At 40.0% G+C, this 22869-nt stretch overlaps 1 protein-coding gene across 1 annotated transcript; it reads right to left on the bottom strand.

The window, feature by feature from the left end:
• Nucleotides 1-70: 70 nt before the first annotated feature.
• Nucleotides 71-22789, bottom strand: LOC139648398 (uncharacterized). The gene is given in 36 exon segments (XM_071524509.1): nt 71-752; nt 1269-1423; nt 1716-1778; nt 2450-2567; nt 3094-3303; nt 4137-4289; nt 4689-4823; nt 5228-5380; nt 5751-5918; nt 6272-6325; nt 6530-6679; nt 7660-7769; nt 7877-7997; nt 9190-9328; nt 9723-9937; nt 10793-10969; nt 11198-11293; nt 11513-11663; nt 12544-12682; nt 13394-13568; nt 13982-14099; nt 15854-16030; nt 16195-16244; nt 16343-16454; nt 16551-16699; nt 16846-16935; nt 17050-17143; nt 17701-17853; nt 18189-18391; nt 18477-18705; nt 19309-19430; nt 19838-20038; nt 20848-21159; nt 21945-22148; nt 22365-22500; nt 22764-22789. Coding segments are annotated over 36 exon segments (5112 nt in total). The 3' UTR covers nt 71-698.
• Nucleotides 22790-22869: the final 80 nt, after the last annotated feature.

The following is a 22869-nucleotide window of genomic DNA, read 5'->3' on the forward strand; positions in this document are numbered from 1 at the left end:
AGAATTTCAACAAACGAAACCTTGAAAGGCATTGAAAAGTCATTGAATTTGATGTCCCAGTGAGTGTGGGAACCCTGTGTTGATAATGTAACTGATGCACAAGTAATCGTAATAGTAACATTACTGTTAAGATATTCCTTGATCAAATCAAGGATTGATCCAATACAGTATTTGATTGAAACTGATTGACAGTATTTTGTTTATTCGCAGTGGATAGAAATTGGTTTATTATTCAATCAATTTTACATGAAAAAGCAAGTGTAAGGAAAGACTGAAAGAGGGACCAAAGCAGTATAATGCTGCTGCACTGATTTTTGAAGGCAAGACACATGAGTTTTTAAAAAGCTGTGAATATATTGACAATAAAATGGCTTGTGAAATGAATCAAAATGAATAAAACCCTCTGGCAGGTTTAGATCTTGGCATTGGCAATAGCATGGTGAACGCTGAATACTGAATTGGACCGTACCTTGCTGCAAAGTAAAAACACACAGTAGGCCTAAAGAAAACAACACTCAACATTCAACTCGGTTTGCAAAGGCCAGCACAGAAAACACTGCAGGCATGCACACTGCATGTAAAACAGCAGACACAAGCTAACAGCCGTCTAACTTGCCCAAGAAGTCAACCCGGGGTTAATTTCCTGATGGGTGAGCCGCAACTTTAACAACTTGAATTACATTTGAAAGGCTTCCACTTCAGAGATTTGGCAACAGCGTCTCAGCAGTCACAACACGCAGGCGAGAAGGATCCTGAAACAGTAACAAAGACACAAATTAAGCTCTGATGGCCTAGTACAACATGCTGTTCCCAGCCATACTAAGCATGTTCTCTAATAACTCAGTTTTACTCCTCTGTGTATTTATCCGAGGATGGTATGACCCTTGCTCAAAGTATGAAAACAGTCTTATTGCATTACCTCATTAAAAAATAGGTTTGTATGTTGCATGAATCTAGTAAAATACAAAGTGTTTTGGGGCAGTGCACTCCACTTGTCTTTACTGAGACAACTGGAAGGCTTACAGAGAGAGAGAGAGAGCTGCAGGAGAGAAAGTTGTGTTGGTAGTTGATCCAAACACAGCAGGTGCAGAGTGGAGGGCGTCCTGTCCTGTCCACTGCACTACTGCTGGACACTTATTTTTATACTTTGAGCAAGTGTTGCCCTCTTCCCCAGACTGTGCTGCGATATTCTTTTGAAACTTGACTCCATCTAATTGCTGGGTGGACTTAGTTAACTACACTCCACTGCTGTTCTGGAGTATACTCACTGCTTTGGGTCTGTCTAGCTTGGTGTTAAAATGGCTCCAGGCAGCGTCTGGTGGTGCTCTCCGGTGGCTCGGTTCAGTAGCAAAGTCCTGCAGAGTGGCGTCATTCATATGGCTGCCGAGCTGGAGAGCAAGCTGCTGACTGGCCTTTAGCGGACCTGAGACAGAAATAGACCAGAGAACAGAGACTCTGCTTTGCTGTTCCACTCTGCTGGGCAAAAATATAATCTATAATAGAATTTAAAATGTAATCAAAAGAAGCGTTTCGAGTATCTGAACACTCTGATGGCCTTGATTTTACCCCTGAAGTACACGAGCAGCTACAAATCAAGGCATTGCTCACAAGATAATAAAGTTAATAAAGTGCAGCTCATGCCAAATTGTGATTTTTTTTCCCCCAGGTTTTTCTGAGATGAAGGTATAATTATGATGCTGTGGTGGGAACAGTACCTGCTGAGGGAGTTCTAGCACTCGATCTGCTGAGAGACGCAGTGTAATAAGTCTTGCTTTGCCCTGTGATGGAAGAGAGAAAGGACAGAAAAAGAGAATCTTGAGTGAAATAGCAAGTGGAGTCATTTCAAGCGAATGGAAAAAACCCTCCTGTAACCAGAGGGTCGCAGGCTCACTCCCTAATGTATCTGTCCCTGTCAGAGGTGGAAAGTAACAAAGTACATTTACTCAAGCACTGTACTTAAGTACAATTTTCAGGTACTGGCACTTTACTTGAGTATTTCCATTTTGTGAGACTTTATACTTTTACTCCACATGTCAGAGGGAAATATTGTACTTTTTACTCCAGTTTATGGAGCAGTTAGACCTACAACATTCAAATACTTATAGGTTAATGCATCAATAGTATAACACTCTGTAAGGGACTGTTCTTCAGAATGAGTCCTTTTACTTTTGATACTTCAGTACATTTTACTGCTAATACTTCTATACTTTTACTTAAGTAAACTTTTGAATGCAGAACTTTTACTTTTACTGGAGTATTTTTTCCATTGTGGTATTGCTACTAGGATTGGAGTACTTTTTCCACTGCTGATCCCTGTTGACGTGTCCTTGAGTAAAACACTGAACCCCCATCTGCTGGCTAACCATGCGCTTTGACCCATCTGGTAAAACACACACTTGTATATGTGTCTCAGATGGATATGTGAAGAAACAAATTCCCAGGCACTTACCTGGCGTAGAGGCGCACCTGGAGAGAGCTGATACATCGTTCACCTGGCTCTGCAGCTTATCCACCTGCTGAAAAGCCTCTTGTTTGAGGCAGCGCTCCTGATGAAGCTGGCTCTTCACCTAGATCCAACACAGTATGGTTAATGGTGCAGTAGTCTAGTTCACATTAATGATAAATTACTTAAGCATATTGCAACTGTTAAGAGAAAAAAAAACAGTTGTGATTTTATTCCTTGAACTGAAATTTTATTTTTTTCCTTGTTTTGCTTACATGAATTGAAAGTCATATCTGTTTTGAAAAAAGTTCCAAGCCGCTTTTTAGGTAAAGAATGTTGTTCTTCATGTTTGGTGCTACTCCATGAAGAAAGCCACAGCATGAGTTATTCCCAATATGTTCTTTTAAGCCATGAAATAAAGGCTTAAATGTAATGTAATGTAATGTAATGTTTAGTAATCATAGGGCTCTTCAAACCCGTTGAAACCCCATTGTGCGATTTCAAAAATGCAGGTTCCAATGAGAAAAGAGGCATTTTTCCTTCATTCTTGAAAAACTATTTTATGCAGATGTGTTTTTTCTCTGACAGCAGTGATATACAGTTCTCATGTGTTACAGGAGCACGTCTGTCTAATGAGTTCATGGATGAACCTGTCGGATGTGTTTGGCGCTGCGTTGCCTCTGTAACTGGCTCTTCCTGCTGCCTCTGTCCAGCTGGTCTCTGAGGGCCTGGAGCCGCTGGTCTCTGTCTTCCATGTCGGCTCTCATCTGTTCCAGGCTCTGCTCTCGGTGGCTGTCCAGCTCCTGCCTGCTGCGGGCCTCCTGGGCAGACTGATGCCTCGCCACCTGGAGCAACTCTGTCTTTGAACAAGTATTAATGGATAATTAGTAAATTAATTAAAGCTGCATGCAGCAATTTCACACACTGGAGGCTGTAAATGGCAGTGAGAAGTAGCTGAAAACTGTTTGAACTTTAATACCCAGAAATCCTGTAACATGATGTCAGCAAACTGCACACAGCACAATCATATTTACCAACCCAGCCGGTCTGTTTTCACCAAAGGAAACCAAAGTGACAAGAGGCAAAAGATCTAATGTAGGTGAGTCCAGATTTCTCTGGACAGAGCGCTTCCTTGCCGTTGTTTAGTAGCAAGCTTTGTATTTCACACTTAAGTTTCAATTTGTCACTTCCTTTGAGTGGAGAAGATTTCCCTCCAGTATCCATAACCGACACTAGAATTTCATTTGGGCAAAAAAGTGCATCTACAGCATCTCAATTAGAAGGGATGGGACACTGTTCTCTATTGCAGCCCCACTAAGTCAGTGAGTAAGTACATGTTAGATATGACTAATTGTAGGAGTTCATTCATGGGAAAATAGTTATCAGTTGAATTTTACATATGCGATAGTAACTAGATGTAAACAAAAATAGATCTAGAACAGTTGGCATTTTCATACATTTATAGATGATTCACACTCATTTTGCAAGTAAAGTCCTGGTTTATTTCACACTGATGAGGCCCTGATGGGTTGAACATCTGTCAGGTAAAGCAGAGTTTTACTTGCAAAATATGTGAACTCTCTTCTTCGTAATCTATTTGCTTCTAAATACATGACTGCATTGGCTCTACACAGCATTAGTAACTCAGAAACATATATGCAAATGCACGAGCAGCTCTCGTGTGTGTGTGTACCTTTCTGCTGAGCAGCCTCTTGGTGCTGCTGCTCTCTGCCTCACACCGGGTCAAGGCCTGCTTTGTGGCTTCCAGCTCCTTCTGCAGTAAAGCCACCTCCTTCTCTGACATCATCTTCACTCTGAGGGCCTCCGTGTGACAGGCAATCTCTCTCTGGACAACACAAAATAATAATAATAAACTTTATTTATTTAGCACTTTTCAAAAAAGTGTCACAAGATGCTTTATAAGTGATAACAATAAATAAAAACTGGTAAGATAAGCGCTAAAAATGCAATTACAGACACAAAACAAGATTAACTAAGTACATAACAGGCAGAAAAATAACAAAAATAAAATGGGTAAAAGCAAATTAAATAAAAGCATGTGTGTAAAATGAAATAGATAGATAGATAGATAGATAGATAGATAGATACATAGATAAACATATAGAACAAAGAAAGATGTCACACATTCTCTGTGTTGCACTTGTTTCCTCTCTACAGGGAATGTAACCTATAAGGTTTGGTGCGATTTGATTTCCTAACAATTTTTCGCCATTCTCCTCCTTACCTGCTGACTCTGCAGCAGCTGACTGTGTAGTTTTCCCTGACCCACCACCTGCCTCCAGTGAGCCAGAGCCTTCAGTTTACAGAGCAGGACAGTCAGCTGGCTGTTCTCCATGTTCAGCTCATGGACTTCTTCCTTCTAACAAACAGGCAGAAAATCAGTATAAAAGAGAGAAGTGTGAGTTATGAATGTAACTTTGAGGATTTAGAAAAGCGCTATATAAATGTAATCAATTATTATTATTATTATTATTATTATTATTAACGCTCTGGTTGGACAATGTAGGTGTCTGCAAAAAGTATATTTAAAACTGTATGTATGAAGAAATGAATGCATATTTTCTCAGTGACATATTTTTGAATCGTAGAATGGGTTGGAACAGGTTTCAAGGGGACAAGAGTCATGAAAGTCTCTCAACACGTAAATAAACATGTAAACATTCAGTTCATGCAAGAAAAAGTATATTATAACCTATATTATATCTATGAGACCAAACTCAGATGCCTATCTACTTTTATAGAACAGATTCTTGCTTATTGTACCTTCAGCTGTGTGAGACAGAGATCATCGTTGTCTTTGGTGGAGCCGTACTTCTTCTTGAGCTTGATAATTTTGTCCACTCCTTCTTCCCTTATTCTGCTCACCGTCACGCTCACATCCTGCTCCATTCGCCGCTGGTTCTCATCAAGCCTGGCCTGAGATACAGACAGATGACAAGGATATAAATAAAGATCATAAAAGTCAAAGAGTGAGTAAGAAGTGAGATGAAACTTTAAATTAGGCCACTGCAGCAGCAAATAGTAGCAGTAGATACAGTGAAAAAAAATAGAATACAAATAAGAATAGAGCAAATACGGAGGTTTATATAACTTTTGCAACAAAAAAATGTAAATATTATGGGTTACTATTAAAGTCATTTTGAGACTTGCTTATAAAACAGTTTTATGAAAATAGAATCATCTGGGTTTTTGACACATTTTTGAATCTCACATCTCATTTTGGAAAGAAACTCTACATTTACATAATTTGTATAACACGCAAAATATATGAGATAAAATTTCACACCTTTAGCTTGATGCAAGTGGAGAAGAGTTGTCGGACCAAAGGGTCGTAGCGTTGTTTGAACTTGAGACTGAGGTGTTTCTCTAGACTCCTGTTCTCCTCTTCCAGCTGAGCGATCCGGGCCTGCAGGGCCGAGATCTGCAGCATCATCCCACGACACAAAACAGACACCTGTGGAACAAGATCAGAGTAAACCAACACGGTTTATATTATGGGACCCAAGTTATAACCGTTACTGAGAGAGAGACAGAGACAAGAAACACTCTCCTCCCCTGCAAAAACTCAGATTTCCCTTGAGTTTAACCCTTTAACCCCAGCTGCTTCAGTAGAGCTGAGGCAATAGAAATAGAAGAAAGCTCCCAGGTGTGAGTTTGTGTAACTGTATGAGCATGAAGCAGCTCAGCTAACATCCCCTGAGTACATAAAGTAAAACAAAAACTGATATGAGGATTAAATTCACACTATCTGACATGTTTTTCTCTATTGTGTGTGTGTCCCAAAGATATATCTAAGTATACAGGTACCTCTTTGTGAGGGTTGCTTGTCTGAAACTGAGAATCCTCAAGATTCTTTAAATCCTGAAATGAAAAAAAAAATGGTAAAGGGTATAAACTCAATGATGACAACATATGACATATTAAAGTAATTACCCGCAACATTTTCATATAAATAAATTAAATATCATACACCAGAAAGAAAGCTTTCACATTTGCTGTTCTAAACACCCGGTGTCTGGTTGTTTTTTTCCAGGGAAAACTCGAACAAACAAATCCACACAGTACCTGCTCTCTGTGGTACAGAAGCTGAGTCTCCTGCTGCAGGATTTGTTCGTAAAACTGTGAGTAAAGCAGAAAGCTGCGGCGCTCTCGCTCCATCACACAACAGCCCAGAGCAGAGAGACACTGCTGGAGGTGAGCCTCAGAGACCCTCAGCTGGAAGAAACATTCATATTATGAAAACCATCACTCAGTATGTAAAACACATCATTTGAATAGAAGCGCAAGAACAATGAGGCTAATTAGAAAATGCAGTAATGCTCTTAGTCCCATCCTGAGAACAGAAGTTACGCTATACATGTGAAATACAACAAATACAACAGCAAGGCAGGTTGTCTGTTATACAATAGAACACAGTAGAGGCTGGTGTTACATCTATTGTGCATACCAGCCCTGCCAAAGTGCCACTGAGCAAGGCAGCAAGGACAAGAGAGCAAATGCATGCATATACTGTATAGGCTCTGTGTGTTAAAAATGTATTCCATTACAGTTACTAGTTACCTCATCAAAACTGTAATCAGTATCCAAGGGATTATCCAAACTCAGTAATGTACTTTCAGATTACTTTGCCATATTTGAGGTATAAAATTACAGATAAGAAAAGTGAAAAAATTTTCATACAAACACAAATTATTCTGTGCCTTCATTTTATGAAGATATAGAATTTCTTGCTTTCACTTTAAAGGTACTGACAGAAGCAATCCTCTAATTCACTATTAACTCTAACTCACTTTTTTAGACTTGCTTTTAATACTTGATTGACTCTTTTTATGTTCTTTTGTTTTTACATTTGTGTGCCTCTTTTTAATTCCATTCTTACTTTTCTGTTTTGTTCTGATTGTTAATGTGATGGCTTTGTAAAGCACTTTGTAACTCTGTTTTAAAAAAAAAGTGCTATATAAATAAAGTTATGATTATTATAAAGTTATTATTATAATTTTTCACAAGTATCTGTAATCAGAATACATAATTTTTTGGGGTAACGTGGCAGAATACAGATAGTTTTTTTGTATTTAGAATACACAGCACTGTTACAAGTATACCATTACTACCCAACCATATTTACAAGGTATTTGTGGAAAGACAGATTCCAGTGTCTGTGTATATCTTGGCCTGTAGAGTAACTTTTTCCCCACCTGTCCCTCCGCCCGCTCAGCTCCCTCCATCAGCTGCTGGACGAACGTCTCCACTATCTGCGGTCGCTCAGGAGACAGACTGAACTTCACTGGGCCTTTTCTCCAAAGCTCTGACCAGACACAAGAGATTTTTACTGTGATTCTCTTCTATCCTTTTTAGGTATGTTTTCTTTGAGCTTTGGTATTAAATGAGAGACTCCCTGTAGTGTTTGGGTACCTGTAGGGAGGCCTGTGTCTTGTTGGGTTTGCTCTGACATCACCAGCGTCAGCTCTCTGTTGATCCTCCTCTGAACCGCTCTGATCATGTCACACTCAGTGCTCTCCAGCAGCCTGTGAAGCTGAGACAGAGTTTTTTTTTTCTTTTTTTAAGTGAGGTCTCTATTACAGCAGCGTATTGATGCCACAGTGGGAAAAAAAAATCGGCTCAGAACCTTGTTATATCGAGAAACTTTTCTCGTTATAACGAGATCTTTTTCTCGTTATAACGAGAAACTTTTCTCGTTATAACGAGATCTTTTTCTCGTTATTACAACATACCAACTTATCTCGTTATAACGAGAAACTTTTCTCGTTATAACGAGATATTGATTGTGTCTGAGTCAGGATAAGTTGAGTTGACTGTATTAGCCAGTTGGCTGCAGTGCTGAGCATTGTGAAATGTTTGTGCAGTTTATTGTTGATGCAGTGTGGAGCTTGTACCATCCAGCATCCCATTATATGTTGTAGACGTAACACCATACTGATTTCTTATGTGACTGTGTGTGTAAGAGTTTATTGTGTGCGTGTGTGTGTGTGTGCGCGCGCGTACGTGTGCGTGTGCGTGCGTGCTCATATGTGTTTATGGTATGGATCCATGTAACATGAAGACCAGACCCCCTGTCTGATTGTTGCTGAGTTGTCTCATTCCATGAGTCTAGTCAACTTGATTAAATCGTGTAAACGAGACATTCTCAATTTCCCCGATGTCCATAGGCTGTTTTCTCATTTGGCTATATATTTTTTTTCTCATTATAACAGCATTTGAAAGTTTCTTGGTATCTCGTTATAACGAGAAAAGTTTCTTGTTGTAACGAGATAAGTTGGTATGTCGTTATAACGAGAAAAGTTTCTCGTTATAGATAAGTTGGTATGTCATAATAACAAGAAAAGATGTCATAACGTGAAAATATATTGTTATAACGAGAAAAAGATCTCGTTATAACGAGATACTGAGCCGTTTTTTTTTTTCCCACTGTGGCATCAATATGCTGCCGTACCTCTGTAACCCCTGAGTGGGTTTCTCACCTCACCTGCACACTTATATTTCTTTTCTATTTCACTTTTTTCCCCACACATTTTGTTTTAACGTGTGCAAAATAAATAAAATAAACCGCATTAGTAACCTTGTAAAGTGCCTCTGAGCACACTGAAAAGCATTATACAAATAAAATATGTTATTAGTATTAGTAGTAGTAGATATTATTGTTGTTATTAAGGTTTAGTTGTGAAGACATGAGGCCATAATTGTGAGGTTTAATTGCAGAAGTTTACCTGCCACAGCTTGACATCAACCTCTGAAGCTCCAGGAGGGGGCAGGAGAGACTGGTCGCTGGAAGTTAAAGCCTCGTACTCTCTCTCTTTTCCCATCTGGTGAGCCAAAGCTCTCATGCTGGTGTCAAAGATTTCAGCTCTGAAAAGCAAGTAAAAACAGAGAAGAAATAATTTGACCATTTTCATGCCAAAAAATTTGTATTCAGTGTTTTTCCCCACAGAATTTTATTCTTGTCAGGAAGGAAAAGCATCTGAAACAGCATCTAGACCATCGTGGTACACTAAAACTCTCAACTGCACCTATTTAATGGCAGGGAAACTCAGGGATACATAAGGCCTGTTAAAATGAAGATTACATTTACAAAAAAACATGACTGAACAATTCAATTAATAAATAAAATGTACAAAGAAAAAAAATGAATTGCAGGTTTTACACACGGCATAACTGGCAAAAATCCTACATTTACTAAAAGGCCAATATCTTCATCTAACTCTGTTTAAAAGCTCACTTTTTTCCGAAGTGAGGTTCTTACCTGTAAAGTTTGACAAACTGTCTATAAAGTCTGGGTGTACTGATCACCTCGACACCCAGACGTCTTCGAGCCCAGCTCTCCTTGAAGACCTGAAGCTGCTTTGTCAGCAGCAGGAAGCCTCTCAGCACAGACTGGACTTGGACCGGATCCTGAAGAGGAACCACAGTATCTGACACACATGTTCCCTCTTCTTCAGCTTCCAAACAGCCTTTATCCTCCTGGAATGAAGAGACAAACGTATGTAAGTTAAGTTAAGGCCAATGCACAGTCTCACTGCGTTCACGGCATGGATGTAATGTGAGATAAGAAAGAGAAGAGAAGAGAAGAGAAGAGAAGAGAAGAGAAGAGAAGAGAAGAGAAGAGAAGAGAAGAGAAGAAAGAGGAGAGGATATGAGAGGAGATGAGAGGAGATGAGATGAGAGATGAAACTTTATTGATCCCCCTGTGGAGACTGGGTCATTGTAGCAGCAAAAGTAATGAGATAGGATAGAATGTAGCATGGAAAAAAAAAGTACAAAGTACAAAAATAGAATATAAGATAAGCAATAAAAAGAATAGCAATAAAAGCAATAAAATAAAATCTAAATAATTATGTGGTTATATAAACATATGCAGCCGACAACTCCAAGCAGACTGTAAGAGTGGAAGTACAGTAAAGAGCATAGATTACTTATACAGTATGGATTTATTTACAGTCCTAATTAACAGATGGTAGCAGCAGTCTTGATTTCTTACTTAAATATGAATTACCAAATATTAAATGTGTTCTATATATAAAAATATAACAATTTGTAAACATAAGGTTAAGGTATACAGTAGAGAATATTATGCATACATATTGATATATGTATGTGTAAAAAATATATATATATATATATATTTTATAAGTTTGTCATTGATGGTACTTTCTTGGCCAGGTCTCTTCTGAAGTCTCTCTTTTTAATTTCACTGAGACTTCTGCACCAAATAAAGAAAGAATGAAGGAGTGAATGAATGAACAAACGAAAGAATAAATGAATGAATAAACAAAAAAGATAGATACATATATATACATACATAACTTGCGTAACAGCTTATAAACATACTCTTACTTCATTAGGTTTTCCATAATCATCCTTGTTGCCATGGAGACGAAGAGGCTCCGCCCTCCTTCCACTGTTCAGGACGTCCTCCATGAGCAGAGACACTCCGAGGAGCGCTGCGTTGGCCTGCAGTCTGCTGCGCTCGCTCAGACCGCTCAGACACAGCTGCACACAAACACATGTACACTGAATATTGTTTGTGCATTTATTAAGTATGTATTTATTAAGTGAGTCTATATACATTTTGGATTAATTGAGGTGTTTTCCTTAATATTTTTCAGTGCTGTACACTTCAACTTCCAACGTGACACTAAATTTGAACTTGAACAAGGAAATCCAAGAGAGAGAGATGTGAAAAACAAAAACAAAACAGGAACATGTTAGATAGTGAACCTGCATGCAGTATTCGATGGGCGGGACGTCCCAAACATCCAGTGGGAGCAATCCATGACAAGCTGTAAAACTTCTCCATGGATACAGTCTTTGTGCCTGGAGAGGATGGCAAAATGAGAGAAATACAATATTGTACATTTCCTTTGATCTTGATCATGTACTTCTACACATCTTCTACACATTTGCCTTGGATTAGGGGTTTGAATCTCACTGAGGACGCCCCAACCCAAAATGAAAGCACTCACAGTCCTGTTAAGTGTATAGAAGTGTCCACTAAATGGCATACATGACTTGATATGATATAATTAAACAAACCTGGCAGCCTTGAGTGTCCAGAGGTTGAGGAACAGGCAGCGGACGGCACACGTCCGTTCGGATGCTGTCACTTAGCAGAGGAAGGGCGGCAGCCATGTTGTCACTCACACTCTGGTAAGACACCATGTCACCAGAGGAGAGGAACGCCTCCCTGATGGACAGAAACATGACAAAGGAAGAGGTTTGAGAGTACAATATAAAATAAGGACATAATTCAAACTGATTTGCATCTGACCTAAATCATCACCCTACAGTACAATTATACAACACAATGTTTAACCCCAACTTTACTAGAGCTCCTGTAGAATAAGAAAGTAAAGTAGGGAATGACAGGTTGCTTTAAACATGGGACAAACACACACAATTAGACAATATGGAAAAGCCACTAAATCAGACCTCCTGCAACATTTTTTTTTTCTTACCCAGGCAAGTCAATTAAGAACAAATTCTTATTTACAATGACGACTTGGCAAGAGGCAAAAGGCCTCTTGATGGGGAATTGGGGGAAAGGAAAAAAACAACAAAACAAATAGGGAGACAAGACAAGAATGCTAGCAGTATGCAGAAAACACAATAAAAAAAAGTAATGTAGCTGTAAAGCAGCACAGGAATTAAGCTGGACAAACACACATAAGGACTTGGAGACAGCAAACAGCAGAACAAATAAGACCAGGAACAACAAGAACATCATCAATAAACCAATTAAAACATGCAACAAAAACAGTAGCACCCATAGAGAAGTTAGTGTATTCATTTGACTGAGAAACAGTCGCATGTGTGCCTGTAAATATCTGCAATAATTTTTCAAGGCAGAAAGAGTTGAATTTGTCTGATTTCATGAGTCTTGTACAACTCATTCCAGTTTGCTGCTCCCAGTGACTGGAATGAGTTGTACAAGACTCATGAAATCAGACAAATTCAACTCCTCATGGTGACATTCAGCTGACCTGATGTTCTTCACTGTATAGATGCACCCATATATACAGCATATTGAACATCTCAGCAGCCACATGTGTCCCAGCCCAGCTCACCTGATGAGCTGCCTGACAGCCGTGTCAAACTGCAGGAGGAGCACCTGCCTGCGGAGCTGCAGCAGACGGCCGACAGCCTCCGGTCTGCTGGGATCAGACAGACCGGCAACCTGCCGCTGGATCTCCTGCAGTTCTGCTCCTGTAGCACCCAGAGGTGAGGAGAAACACATGTAGTGAGATTACAGTCATCTGATTTTCCACATGCATGTACATACTGATCAATATATTAGTTTCATAAAGGTATTAGTAAATACCATTATCAAATGAATATTTTTACACATGTAAATATATGTCGAAGAATATTGAAAAGTTGGTTAAATCAAATATATAATATGATATATTTTTGGAATACATCTGAACACGTATGCACTGGTGTTAGACTTATGTATTGCTATGCCAATATATCAGGCTTATATTGGCCTTATTAAATATTGGATATCAAAAAACCTGCAATGAAATTTAATTGTATTTTAACTTTTTTTTCCCAATAATATTTTCTGTAATATAATTCTCATTTAAAGGTCTAATGTATCACATCAGATTTTCCCTGGTATTGAATTGGTGCCTTAAAGAGCTGCTAACCCTGAAAGAATTTAATTTGCATGTTTCAATGGAGAGTTTCAGTGTCGCATGATGATTTAAATGTTGTTTCAGAGGCTTTTCCACCCTGACAAGAATACAATTCTGGGCGAAACACTGAATACGTGTCAATTTTGGAAATGTTTTGGCATGAAAAAGGTGAAACACTTGAATATTTCCCTTAGTATGCACACATACGTGGTATTTTGTTTTTGATATTATGTCAATATTACCAGTACTACCAGTGGCTCTGTTTGTAAGGTCGACCTACCGATGCCTTCAGTTCCCCCCCAGTCCGCTGCCAGATGTGGGCCGGCCGCCTCCTCTCTTCTCCTCTGGCTGCGGGAGTCTGTGTTTCCCAGTCTGGAGAAACTCACCAGGTAACAGACAATGTCATGAAGGGCTGACACTATCTCCAGAGTGTGATGGAGAGCCTTGTCACACGCCTGTTGGAGAAAATGGAGGAATACAGCATTCTAATGCATTCTAAAAAAAACAAAAAACATTTTGTTTAACCTGCTTGGAGAACCAGATTGATGGGAAGAGAGGACAATAAAATAAGTGACAGAGAGTTTAGACAATCACTGGAAAGTATGAGAAAGTGACTTTAGGATCCTCTTATGTGACACTGATAATTTATCTGAATTGTTCTCATAGACCCCCATCCATCTGGTACCCAAGGGAGACAAAAGCAAGCACTAATAATTATTCATGAAGACTATTTTATCTAGGGCACGCACTATAGCCTTTGAAATTATCTGTACTCTTGAAAATAACATGAAAGTGAAAGCAAGGGAACACATGATGTACTCTACTGCAGTATAGGCTAGTGTTTTGATGATGGGCTTTAGCGTCTCACCGAAATATCCAGTGTTTTGAACATGCGGAGCACTTCAGAGAAGTGGGGGATGTACCAGAGGTTGAGGAGTGTTTTTCCATCTGCAGAAAACAACTGCCGGGGCCGAGGCTGGAAGCTCCTGTTCAGGGGAAGAGCTGGTGGTGATCTGCACAAACACACCTGTGTTTTCATGCATTGAATGATGTGTGTGTCTGTGTCTGTGTGTGTGTGCAGTTTCTTATCAAGGCTGCTGCTGGAAATTCTGGGCCCCCCTCACAAGATGTGAAACTGCCCGAAACTCCCCATCCGCCAATTTTAGTATTATGCAAATATGCATGATGGTTGTGATGCGAGACCAAATCACATGTGGGCAAAAATTTGACTCTCAAATTCTGACACGATTTCATTTTTGTTCCTAGTTCCATTCCATCTGAATGGAAAAAGAAAGGTGGCTGTGTCAGGTTTTCACAAATTATATTAGGCCTACCTATCTCTGTCAGCCTATAAAGATCTTGACAAATAAAACAATGTATGGAGGAAAGTGGTGAAATAAGAAAAAGTTAGTTTAGTTGCTAACTTTAGCTGTGGTAGTCTAAACAAATAATGTTTACCCCATCACAACCCAATCGGTGTAGCCCCTTAGCGAGATAGCTTGCTAGAGTAAAGCATAATTATCAAATAAAATTATATTTTCCAGACATATGATTATGGATTTTATTTGGGCATTGTGGGAGCCAAGACATGGACATTGGGTTTTGTATGTGGTGTGGGGAATATTTGCTGTGTGGAGGATATACTGTGTAATGTTAGAATTATAATGTTATTTAGGCATATATTTGTGGCTAAGATTTGGAATTTTGTTCTCCAGACTTTGTGTTGTTTGGGACAGTGTGGAATCAGTGGGAGCAGTAGCCTTAAGGTGGACTGTTGCTTTAAGAAAGATAGGGCACCATTAATTAGGTAGGCTGCTGGAGGAGGAGAACAATTAGTTTCAGTTTTGTGAGCCATGGAGCCACACGGTTTTCTTACCGTCGGATTGTGAAGTTTAAGTTAATTCTTCTGGAGTCTATTTAAATCATTGACTCATCATCTATTGTGGAAAAACTTTGTATAATGAAAGTGTAAAAACGCTGGAAACGTGGATTCTATGACTCTCACCCATGTGTAAGGCCAAGGCTATCAAAGGAACTAAAAACCGCAGCTACAGGCATAATGTAATGACTAAAATGATAAAATGCAAATTAGGTCTACATAAATAATGTTAAAGAAACCCAATGCTTGACCCTGGAACACACCCAATGAAACGTGGCACAAAGCAAAGTGGCCGTACTAAGTATGCATGCATTGTAACTAATGCCATGTTCATGTCATATATGTCAGAAGAAGCATAAGAATAGAATGACATCTCATTGCAACAACTTGGAAGCTTAATGTGTTTCATGCATTGGAACTCCCACATCCAAAATAATTCTATCTATGAATTTAAAATCAACCATCAGACATTACTCTCTCTTTCATGAGTAGACTGGGTTGTATTGGTGTGACTATAACTGACAATTTAGATTTTTTATTATCTTGGACTGCTGACATGGGTGTATTCCCTGCTATGTTCACTGCTTGTGTTGACACACTTCCGCAATTTAAGACACCAAGTGAGAGATATCAGAGCCCAAAAAAAATCCCACAGATCCTACTTGTAATTACCACTAGGAGGTTGATGGTAACTACTTTTCCCAGTCGGCAGGTCACATTTACAGTAAATCTACACCTACAGCCTGTCCCCCTCAAAATACTCACTCTTTTCCTCCTGCTGGCATGACCCTTGTTTCTTTATAAGGTAGCCTATGATAAAAGCATGCTGTATATTTTTCCTGGTATTCAGGCTGGTTGTACCTGGGGTCAGGGCAAAGGTCAACCTCTGAATCCAAAAGGACTTTCAGCTCGCTGGCTCGGCCAATCATGAAGTGGGACTGGCGGACGGATGGTATGTCGTCCAAAAGCGAGGTTAGACTGTAGTGATGTGCGATAATCTGCGCTCTCACACAATACTGAGAAATATGTACGCTGAATCTGTGGAAAGAATGGCAGACACAAGATTTTAGCTGATGCTCTTATCTAAAGTGACTTACAATGAGCGAAACAGGCGAATCATCAGTAGAACAAACATGATCCATCCATGAACCATCTGATGTACAGGACTACAAAAGGAATGCTGCTGCTCTGAATAGACTTACTTTTTTAGAAACTCGAGAATTAGCCTCCGTTTGATCTTTGCTGCTTCATCCTGCGGTGCGAGAGAAATTAGTTTTACTTCACGGGCAGAGAATCACATTTATCACCCCCGCTCGGCCACCTGAGGATCCACCGCTGTGTGTAACTCACTGGGTGTTTTATCAGACCCCCCGCTGCCTGTTTCTTCTTAATGAACGAGTTCAGCATCTCGTCACGCAGGCCCACTTTTTCCAGCTGGAGGGACACAAAGGCTTCCATCAGCCTGGAATAAGAAACAAGATTCGGTTTATTAAATTTACAGCACAAAAACGGTGTTAGTCGTCATTAATGTGATTTCTTCTTCAGTGGTGAAAATGACCTCTCCTTGGTTCCAGTGGCAGCTCTCTTGGGTCCTTTGGAGTGTAAATTATCGGCCTTTTTCTGCAAGCTGTCAGTGTCACTTCCAAGTTTGGCGTCAAATCTTGTTGCAGATTTTGCATCTCTATCAGAATGAAGGCTTTCTTGACCCTAAGAATGAAATGGAAACCAATCTGAAATAACCTGACCGCAAATCAAACTGCAATATTTAAAAAGCAATTCACCCATGTTACAGCATGCACCATACACACCTCAGTTGAAGCTGTCGCACTCTCTGCCCAATGGCAAAAACAAGCCTGTTTCACAGCACTTATCAAGGCATTCTTCTGTGTAACCTGACAGGCCAGAGTCACCTGGAGGTTTTCTATACTCTGTCTCTTCATAAGCTATGAAGAGGCAGGGAGAGAGAGTAAATGAATCAAGTGGTTGGTAGATTTACTGATTTGTTCATTCATTCATTCATTACCCAATAAAAGCCCCAGTATTTAATTTGAACGTACATGAACAACAGCTTCTTTTGAGCTGAAGCTAAATCTCCCAATCTGGTTCTCATCCAGTTCCTGGATACTCAGAGGCAGGCTGGATGGAGTGTACCTGAGGCAGATAACACACTTTATTTCCTTCTGCAACACACTGCACTGCTCTTGTGATGTATATAACAATACAGTAAAAAAAAAAAAAAAGTAGAAACAATAGATACAGTGCACATGGAGAGGCGAGACTGAGGGAAAACATGCTAGAAGGATATACACATCTGCTCAGAGATTCCCTTAAAAAGCACATATTTTTAGATTGCTTGTGAGACAAATCTCGACATCTATATTAGTGAAGAACGTGTTGCAGATATGGCTCCTTATAACCCGGCTGGGCGCTCTGCCAAGAACTACAGACTGGCTTCCAAAAAGTCCATGAAAAATATGGAGAAGGAGGCGCTCCAAAATATAGGTATGACCTCAATTAGACAATTGCCTTTTACATATTTGTCCGTCTTTGCTGTCAACAGATGAGAATGTGGTAAGATCTGATCACTTCGTAATGCTAACAAGCAAAAAGAAAGACTGGTAGCATCATGAGAAAGTTAGCAGCACCCTGCACATGCTCAGATGGCCAGTGTGTATCTTTAATTTTATGGGACTTAAGCACAAAAATACCTGTCCACAGAGCTGTTGTCTTGCAGCAGGGCCGTGATAAACACAGACTTCTGCTCTGCTTTGTCTTTTTGTTCTGCGAGCTCAAACTGCACCGGCCTCAGATACAGGTGGAACTCATCAAATCCGAGCTCCGACGCCAAGTTCCTGTATAACCTAGGGGGGTTTAAAGAATTATTGAATGTTACAGAGTTTCCCTTACAAGTAGGCAACTCCCTTCAAAGAGTCAACAGTGTTGATTTCTACCAAATGTGTCCCATGACTTAATGAATGATACTGGATAATGTCTGGGTGTAATATTACCAGACCTAGTATATGCACATAATTCTTAACATTTGTTTTAACCTACTTACAGTATGTAGGGTTTTCATCAGGGAAATTCACATATGTATTGTCCTGTGTGGTAAGCTCCACCCACCCTGCTATTTCAAGAAACCCTCTAAGAATTATTTGCGAATGCTATTTGACCCCGCTGTGCGCGTTAGCTTAACTGTGCCAGATGTGCCGTTTCAGAGGCCGACTCCATCAGGCGGTGGCGAAGGGTCACAAGCTCCAGCAGCTTGGAGAGCGTCTCCACTGCATGCAGCTGTTTCTCCCGTCCCTGCTTCATCTCTTTCTCCTCAGCAGATCTTACTAGAGACAGACCCACATCTTGGACCAACATCGGGTCCTCAAAAAACACATCCGAGTACAACTGTGAGGGGGAAGAAAAGAAACTAGAACTGAGTTATGCTGCTTAATTTGATTTGAATAGATTCCTGAGAAAGACAAAAACATACATCTTTTTGTATTTGCGAGCTGTATGAGGACCCGGGTGAGGCCAGGGTGTTCCAGCTCTGCAGGGCCTGCTGCAGGAGCTTCTGTCGCAGGATGAGTTTCTCAGTGACGCCCCTGGCTCTGTGCAGCTGACACAGCTCAGTGTGAGCCTGGGATAAACCATGATACACCTCAGAAGCCAGGCAGAGGGACGGGTGAACCTCCAGAAGGAATGTGTTCATCAGTGCAGAGCTGTAACCAGGATACAAACAGGGCAACAGAGGAGGATAAACCACAGAGACGTCAGAGACGCACAAACATACACACAGATGCACGAAAACAGTGGTGGAAAGAGAACTAGAATGAATTAGAATGAATTACTCAAGTACTGTTACTTTGCTGATATTTTACTATCAGTAAAGGCCTACTGGTGTAAAAATCTACTGAAGTAATACTAAAAAGTAGCTCATTTAACGTGTACTCAGAGTAAATGTTTTATAGTTAATTTTTAGAAAAGAGAATGTTGTTAGATGTGATACTTCCCATGCAATTCTTAAAGGTTGGACATTTTGTTATTGGAAATTACAAAATAAAGTAAAAATTCAAAGTAAAACCAGATCAATTAAAAACAGATTCTCTTCTCTGCTGACTGATTGTTCACTGCAAATGGCTCCACAATTGGCCAATTTATGATCTGATATATAATGTAGCGAAGTACAATTACAGTTACATGAGTAAATATAATTAGTTGCTTCTACCCATGCACACACGTAGGAAATGTATTGTAAAAATAATGAATTTCTGGAGGAAACCGACTCCAATATACGTGTGCTTACTGCTGTATTTATCACTTGCCTGCTGCCACCAGGTGAGACCAGATGTTTGGGAACGTAGTTTGGAGGAAGGCCGTAGTCCTGAACGGAGCCTGTCTGGCCGTCTCTCCAGATGCGTTGGAGGTACTGCCGCTGCTGCTCAATCTGATGAAGTAAACAATACAGTCTGTCACAATATACAGGGTATAGATTACACTCATATAGTTTGCTGTATTACACATTACAACAATATTAAATAAGATAAGCTGTATTAGTATCAAAGGGGAAATTTGTCTTGGACATACAACCACTGCTGCTTAAACATCAACATAATCAGTCAATTTATGTGTTTAAAAAAGCAAAGACGATTAGTTTTATTATCCACACACTAATCCCTACATTCACCTTCATACATCCGCATGTGCACTCACCCTTCTGCACATTTACACATCAACACAAACAACCAAACACTTGTAGGGTCTTTGCAGGCTTAAGACTTAATTGCTGGTGTGAAAAAAGAAGCTGAACACTACAGTAAACAGATTTAATTCATTCATGCTTTTTGCTTTCACCTGGCAGTCCAGAACTGCTCTGATCAGCTGCTGGTGGCTCTGAAGGCAGGCCATCTCTGCCCTGTAGGCCTGAACAAAGTAATCCTGGTTCAGGTCCAGCTGTGGCCTGCTGTGCATGATGTCAGTGATAATCTGAGCCAGAGCGAACCTCTCCTCAGTCCCCGACGTGTGCTGGTAGGCCTCATAGTAACAGTTCAAGAGCTGGAGAATAAGAAAACACAAGGTTACAGTGTGAAAAGATAAACTGCTTTTTGCTCCATGAGGATGACTGGCCTTGGAAAGTGAGAAAGTAGGCAAGCAAACAGATATTCTAGTTGAGAAATGTGACTAGTAAGCAATTAACACCAACAATTAATAAGACTTTAAGAGCTTGATGTGAAGAGGAAACCATAATTTAACAGTGTTAAAAGTAGGCCTGTGTCAATATGAAAATTTCATAGTGTGATTATTCTTGAACAAAATTATTTTGATATACTATTATCTTGATAATCATTAAAAAGATGAAAACTTTAAAAACAGCACTGTAATATGCTTAAATTACTTAAAAATGAATTTATCATATCAATCACAAGATCTTTGACTTTTTTCTTAAAATGCAAAATTATAAAATACTAGGATAGGATAATTTTAAACAACACAAATAAAGATCGAAATAGCAGCATCTAAAATAAAGTCAAAAGTATCTTAAATAAATTGCTACTGGCCTGCATCCACTTTAACAACAACATAAATACAACAATTTATTAGAGCGCTCCCTCTTTTGGGGAAAATAAAACATCAGTGATGACCGCTGTGGTCAGGGTCATAAAAATTAGTGTCTGTTGTTTTTTACTGCGATATACAGTATAGTAATATCGGCAACTGTCCCATGCCTAGTTAAAAGTAAATGATATCTCCATCTATGCTCAAAGGGAAATGATTCATCATAGCTAGTAAGCAAGTGAGGAAACAGCCAACTAAGAGACTTAAATGATCACATCTATCTACAGTATTCATTATTATCACTATACCTGCACTTTGCTCTCCAGAAACTCCGTCTCACATGTCCACAAGTCCAGAAGCACTGCAGCGCGGTCTGCGTCCGCCCCGGCCCAGGAGCGGGTGTCTGCAGCTTTTCCCACTTGCTTGCTGCTGTTTCTCTGGATGTAGTGGGAGCCAACCAGAGCCAGCATGCTCTCCAGCTCCTGCAGGTCCTTCAGAGCGGCATCATACACGATGTACAGCCCTCTCTGGTCCTGGGTGTGGATGAACCTCTCCTCAGCGCTGTAAAAATCATGAAGGTTCTCCACCTCGGCAAACTCCATGAACTCTGAGCAATGGACCTGGAATATGAAGAAGTCATATATGCACTTTGATGCAACAAGAGAGAATATACAGTACATACCTGTACATCCCTATGAAACCTTTTAGGCAGGTTTTGTAGGTTAGTTACTCACACAGGATAAAATAAAGGACCGTTGTACATAATTTAAAGCTGCAATAGATCAGTTTGCACGTTGGCTGCCCAAAATGGCATCGAGAGATAACCGTTTGAAAAATTTTAACTTCAATACCCAGAAATCATGTAAAGTGATGTCAGTAAACTGCACACAGCACACTCATGTTTACCAACCAGCCAGTCTGTGATGCTTTATACCAAAGGAAGCCAAAGGGACGAAAGAGGAAAAAGATCTGAAGTTGGTGAGTCCAGCTTTCTCAGTCTTCTAGAAGACTGTTTCTAACTTTTCCTGACACCAGACTTTCATTTGGGAAAATAAGACAAATCTACAGCTTCTCACTTAGAAAAGATGGGATGCTCTTCTCGATTGCAGGCCCCACTTTATGATTTAAGATGATAAGACGGGTGTGTTTTTTCATAAAGATCTTGCCTCTTGCAGCTTTAAGAAATTGTGGAATCATAAGAAGCAGTGTGCAGCGTTTATTCCAAGCATTTCTAAGCATTTCTTTCTAATATTCTAAGCATATATCCCATACATGCTTAGAAGATACACACATATGTTTGTACGACAGTAAGACAGCTGAAGTCACCTGTTCACCAAATGCATGAACTATTTTCACTATCTTGAATCCCACGAATAGGTCGTGACAGACTGTGACATGTCCTCACCTTGTAGTCAACAGGAGTGTTGTGGCTGAAGTGGAGCGAGCCAAGACCTCCTGCCCCCCCGCTGCCCCCTCTGGCTGCGTTCATCCAGCCTGCTTCTTCTGCAGTGCTGCACAGCTCTCTTTCCTCCAGGGGCAGACCGGCCAGGTCAAAGGTCAAGGTCCTCTCCACAGAGCGCAGGTAGTTCAGCAGCCCAAGAGAGATACGCTACAGACAGGGAGAATAAGAACAGGATCTTAGAGAATGAACACTTTATCTAAACCAGCTCTCTTACTCCAAACAGCTTGATACATGTGAGTGTAGATAAAATCTCACTGAAGCAACATCACTTATACTTATGATTATTTTAAGCCAACATTATCCAATACACATCTAAGCACCCTCAACTAGCCAAAAAACAGAATGTGCAGCTGTTCGCCTCACCTGGAGCTCTCTGAGTTTGAGGTGGCGCAGGTAAATGAGGGACAGGTATGCACCGCTGGTTGTGACGGGATCTGAGGTGCCTTCCTCCAGACTGTCATCCAGACCCAGCAGCCGCATGCAGTCCATGTAAGAGTAGCTGTGTTTACAAGAAGGAGCAGAGGCACAGAAAGCTGAAATGCTAAAAGATGCCTTAGTGTATTATGCAGGAAGAGGTAGAAGTATTTGGTCTTTGAAAAAATGGCTGATGTCATTTTTTACATGGTTTAATGAGGAGATCAGGAAAAAAACAATAAAATGCAACCAATGCATAAAAACAAAGATTATTAAAAGCTGACACTGTACAATTGCTTATTCATCTTTTGATGTGAAATCCAAAAATTCTAACTTGAGCTTACTCACAATTCTTTGCTGTTGACTGAAGACATGACTGTCCTGCAGATGGAATATTGCCACATTATATTGTAGCAAAGCAATTTTCTCTGTAAAAATATTACACACCTTTCAT

The sequence above is a fragment of the Centroberyx affinis genome, unplaced genomic scaffold, assembly GCF_046629955.1.
Source record: "Centroberyx affinis isolate AG114_WGS23_722 - 3 ecotype Tasmania unplaced genomic scaffold, CSIRO-AGI_Caff_v1 ptg001198l_1, whole genome shotgun sequence".
NCBI classification, from domain to species: domain Eukaryota; kingdom Metazoa; phylum Chordata; class Actinopteri; order Beryciformes; family Berycidae; genus Centroberyx; species Centroberyx affinis.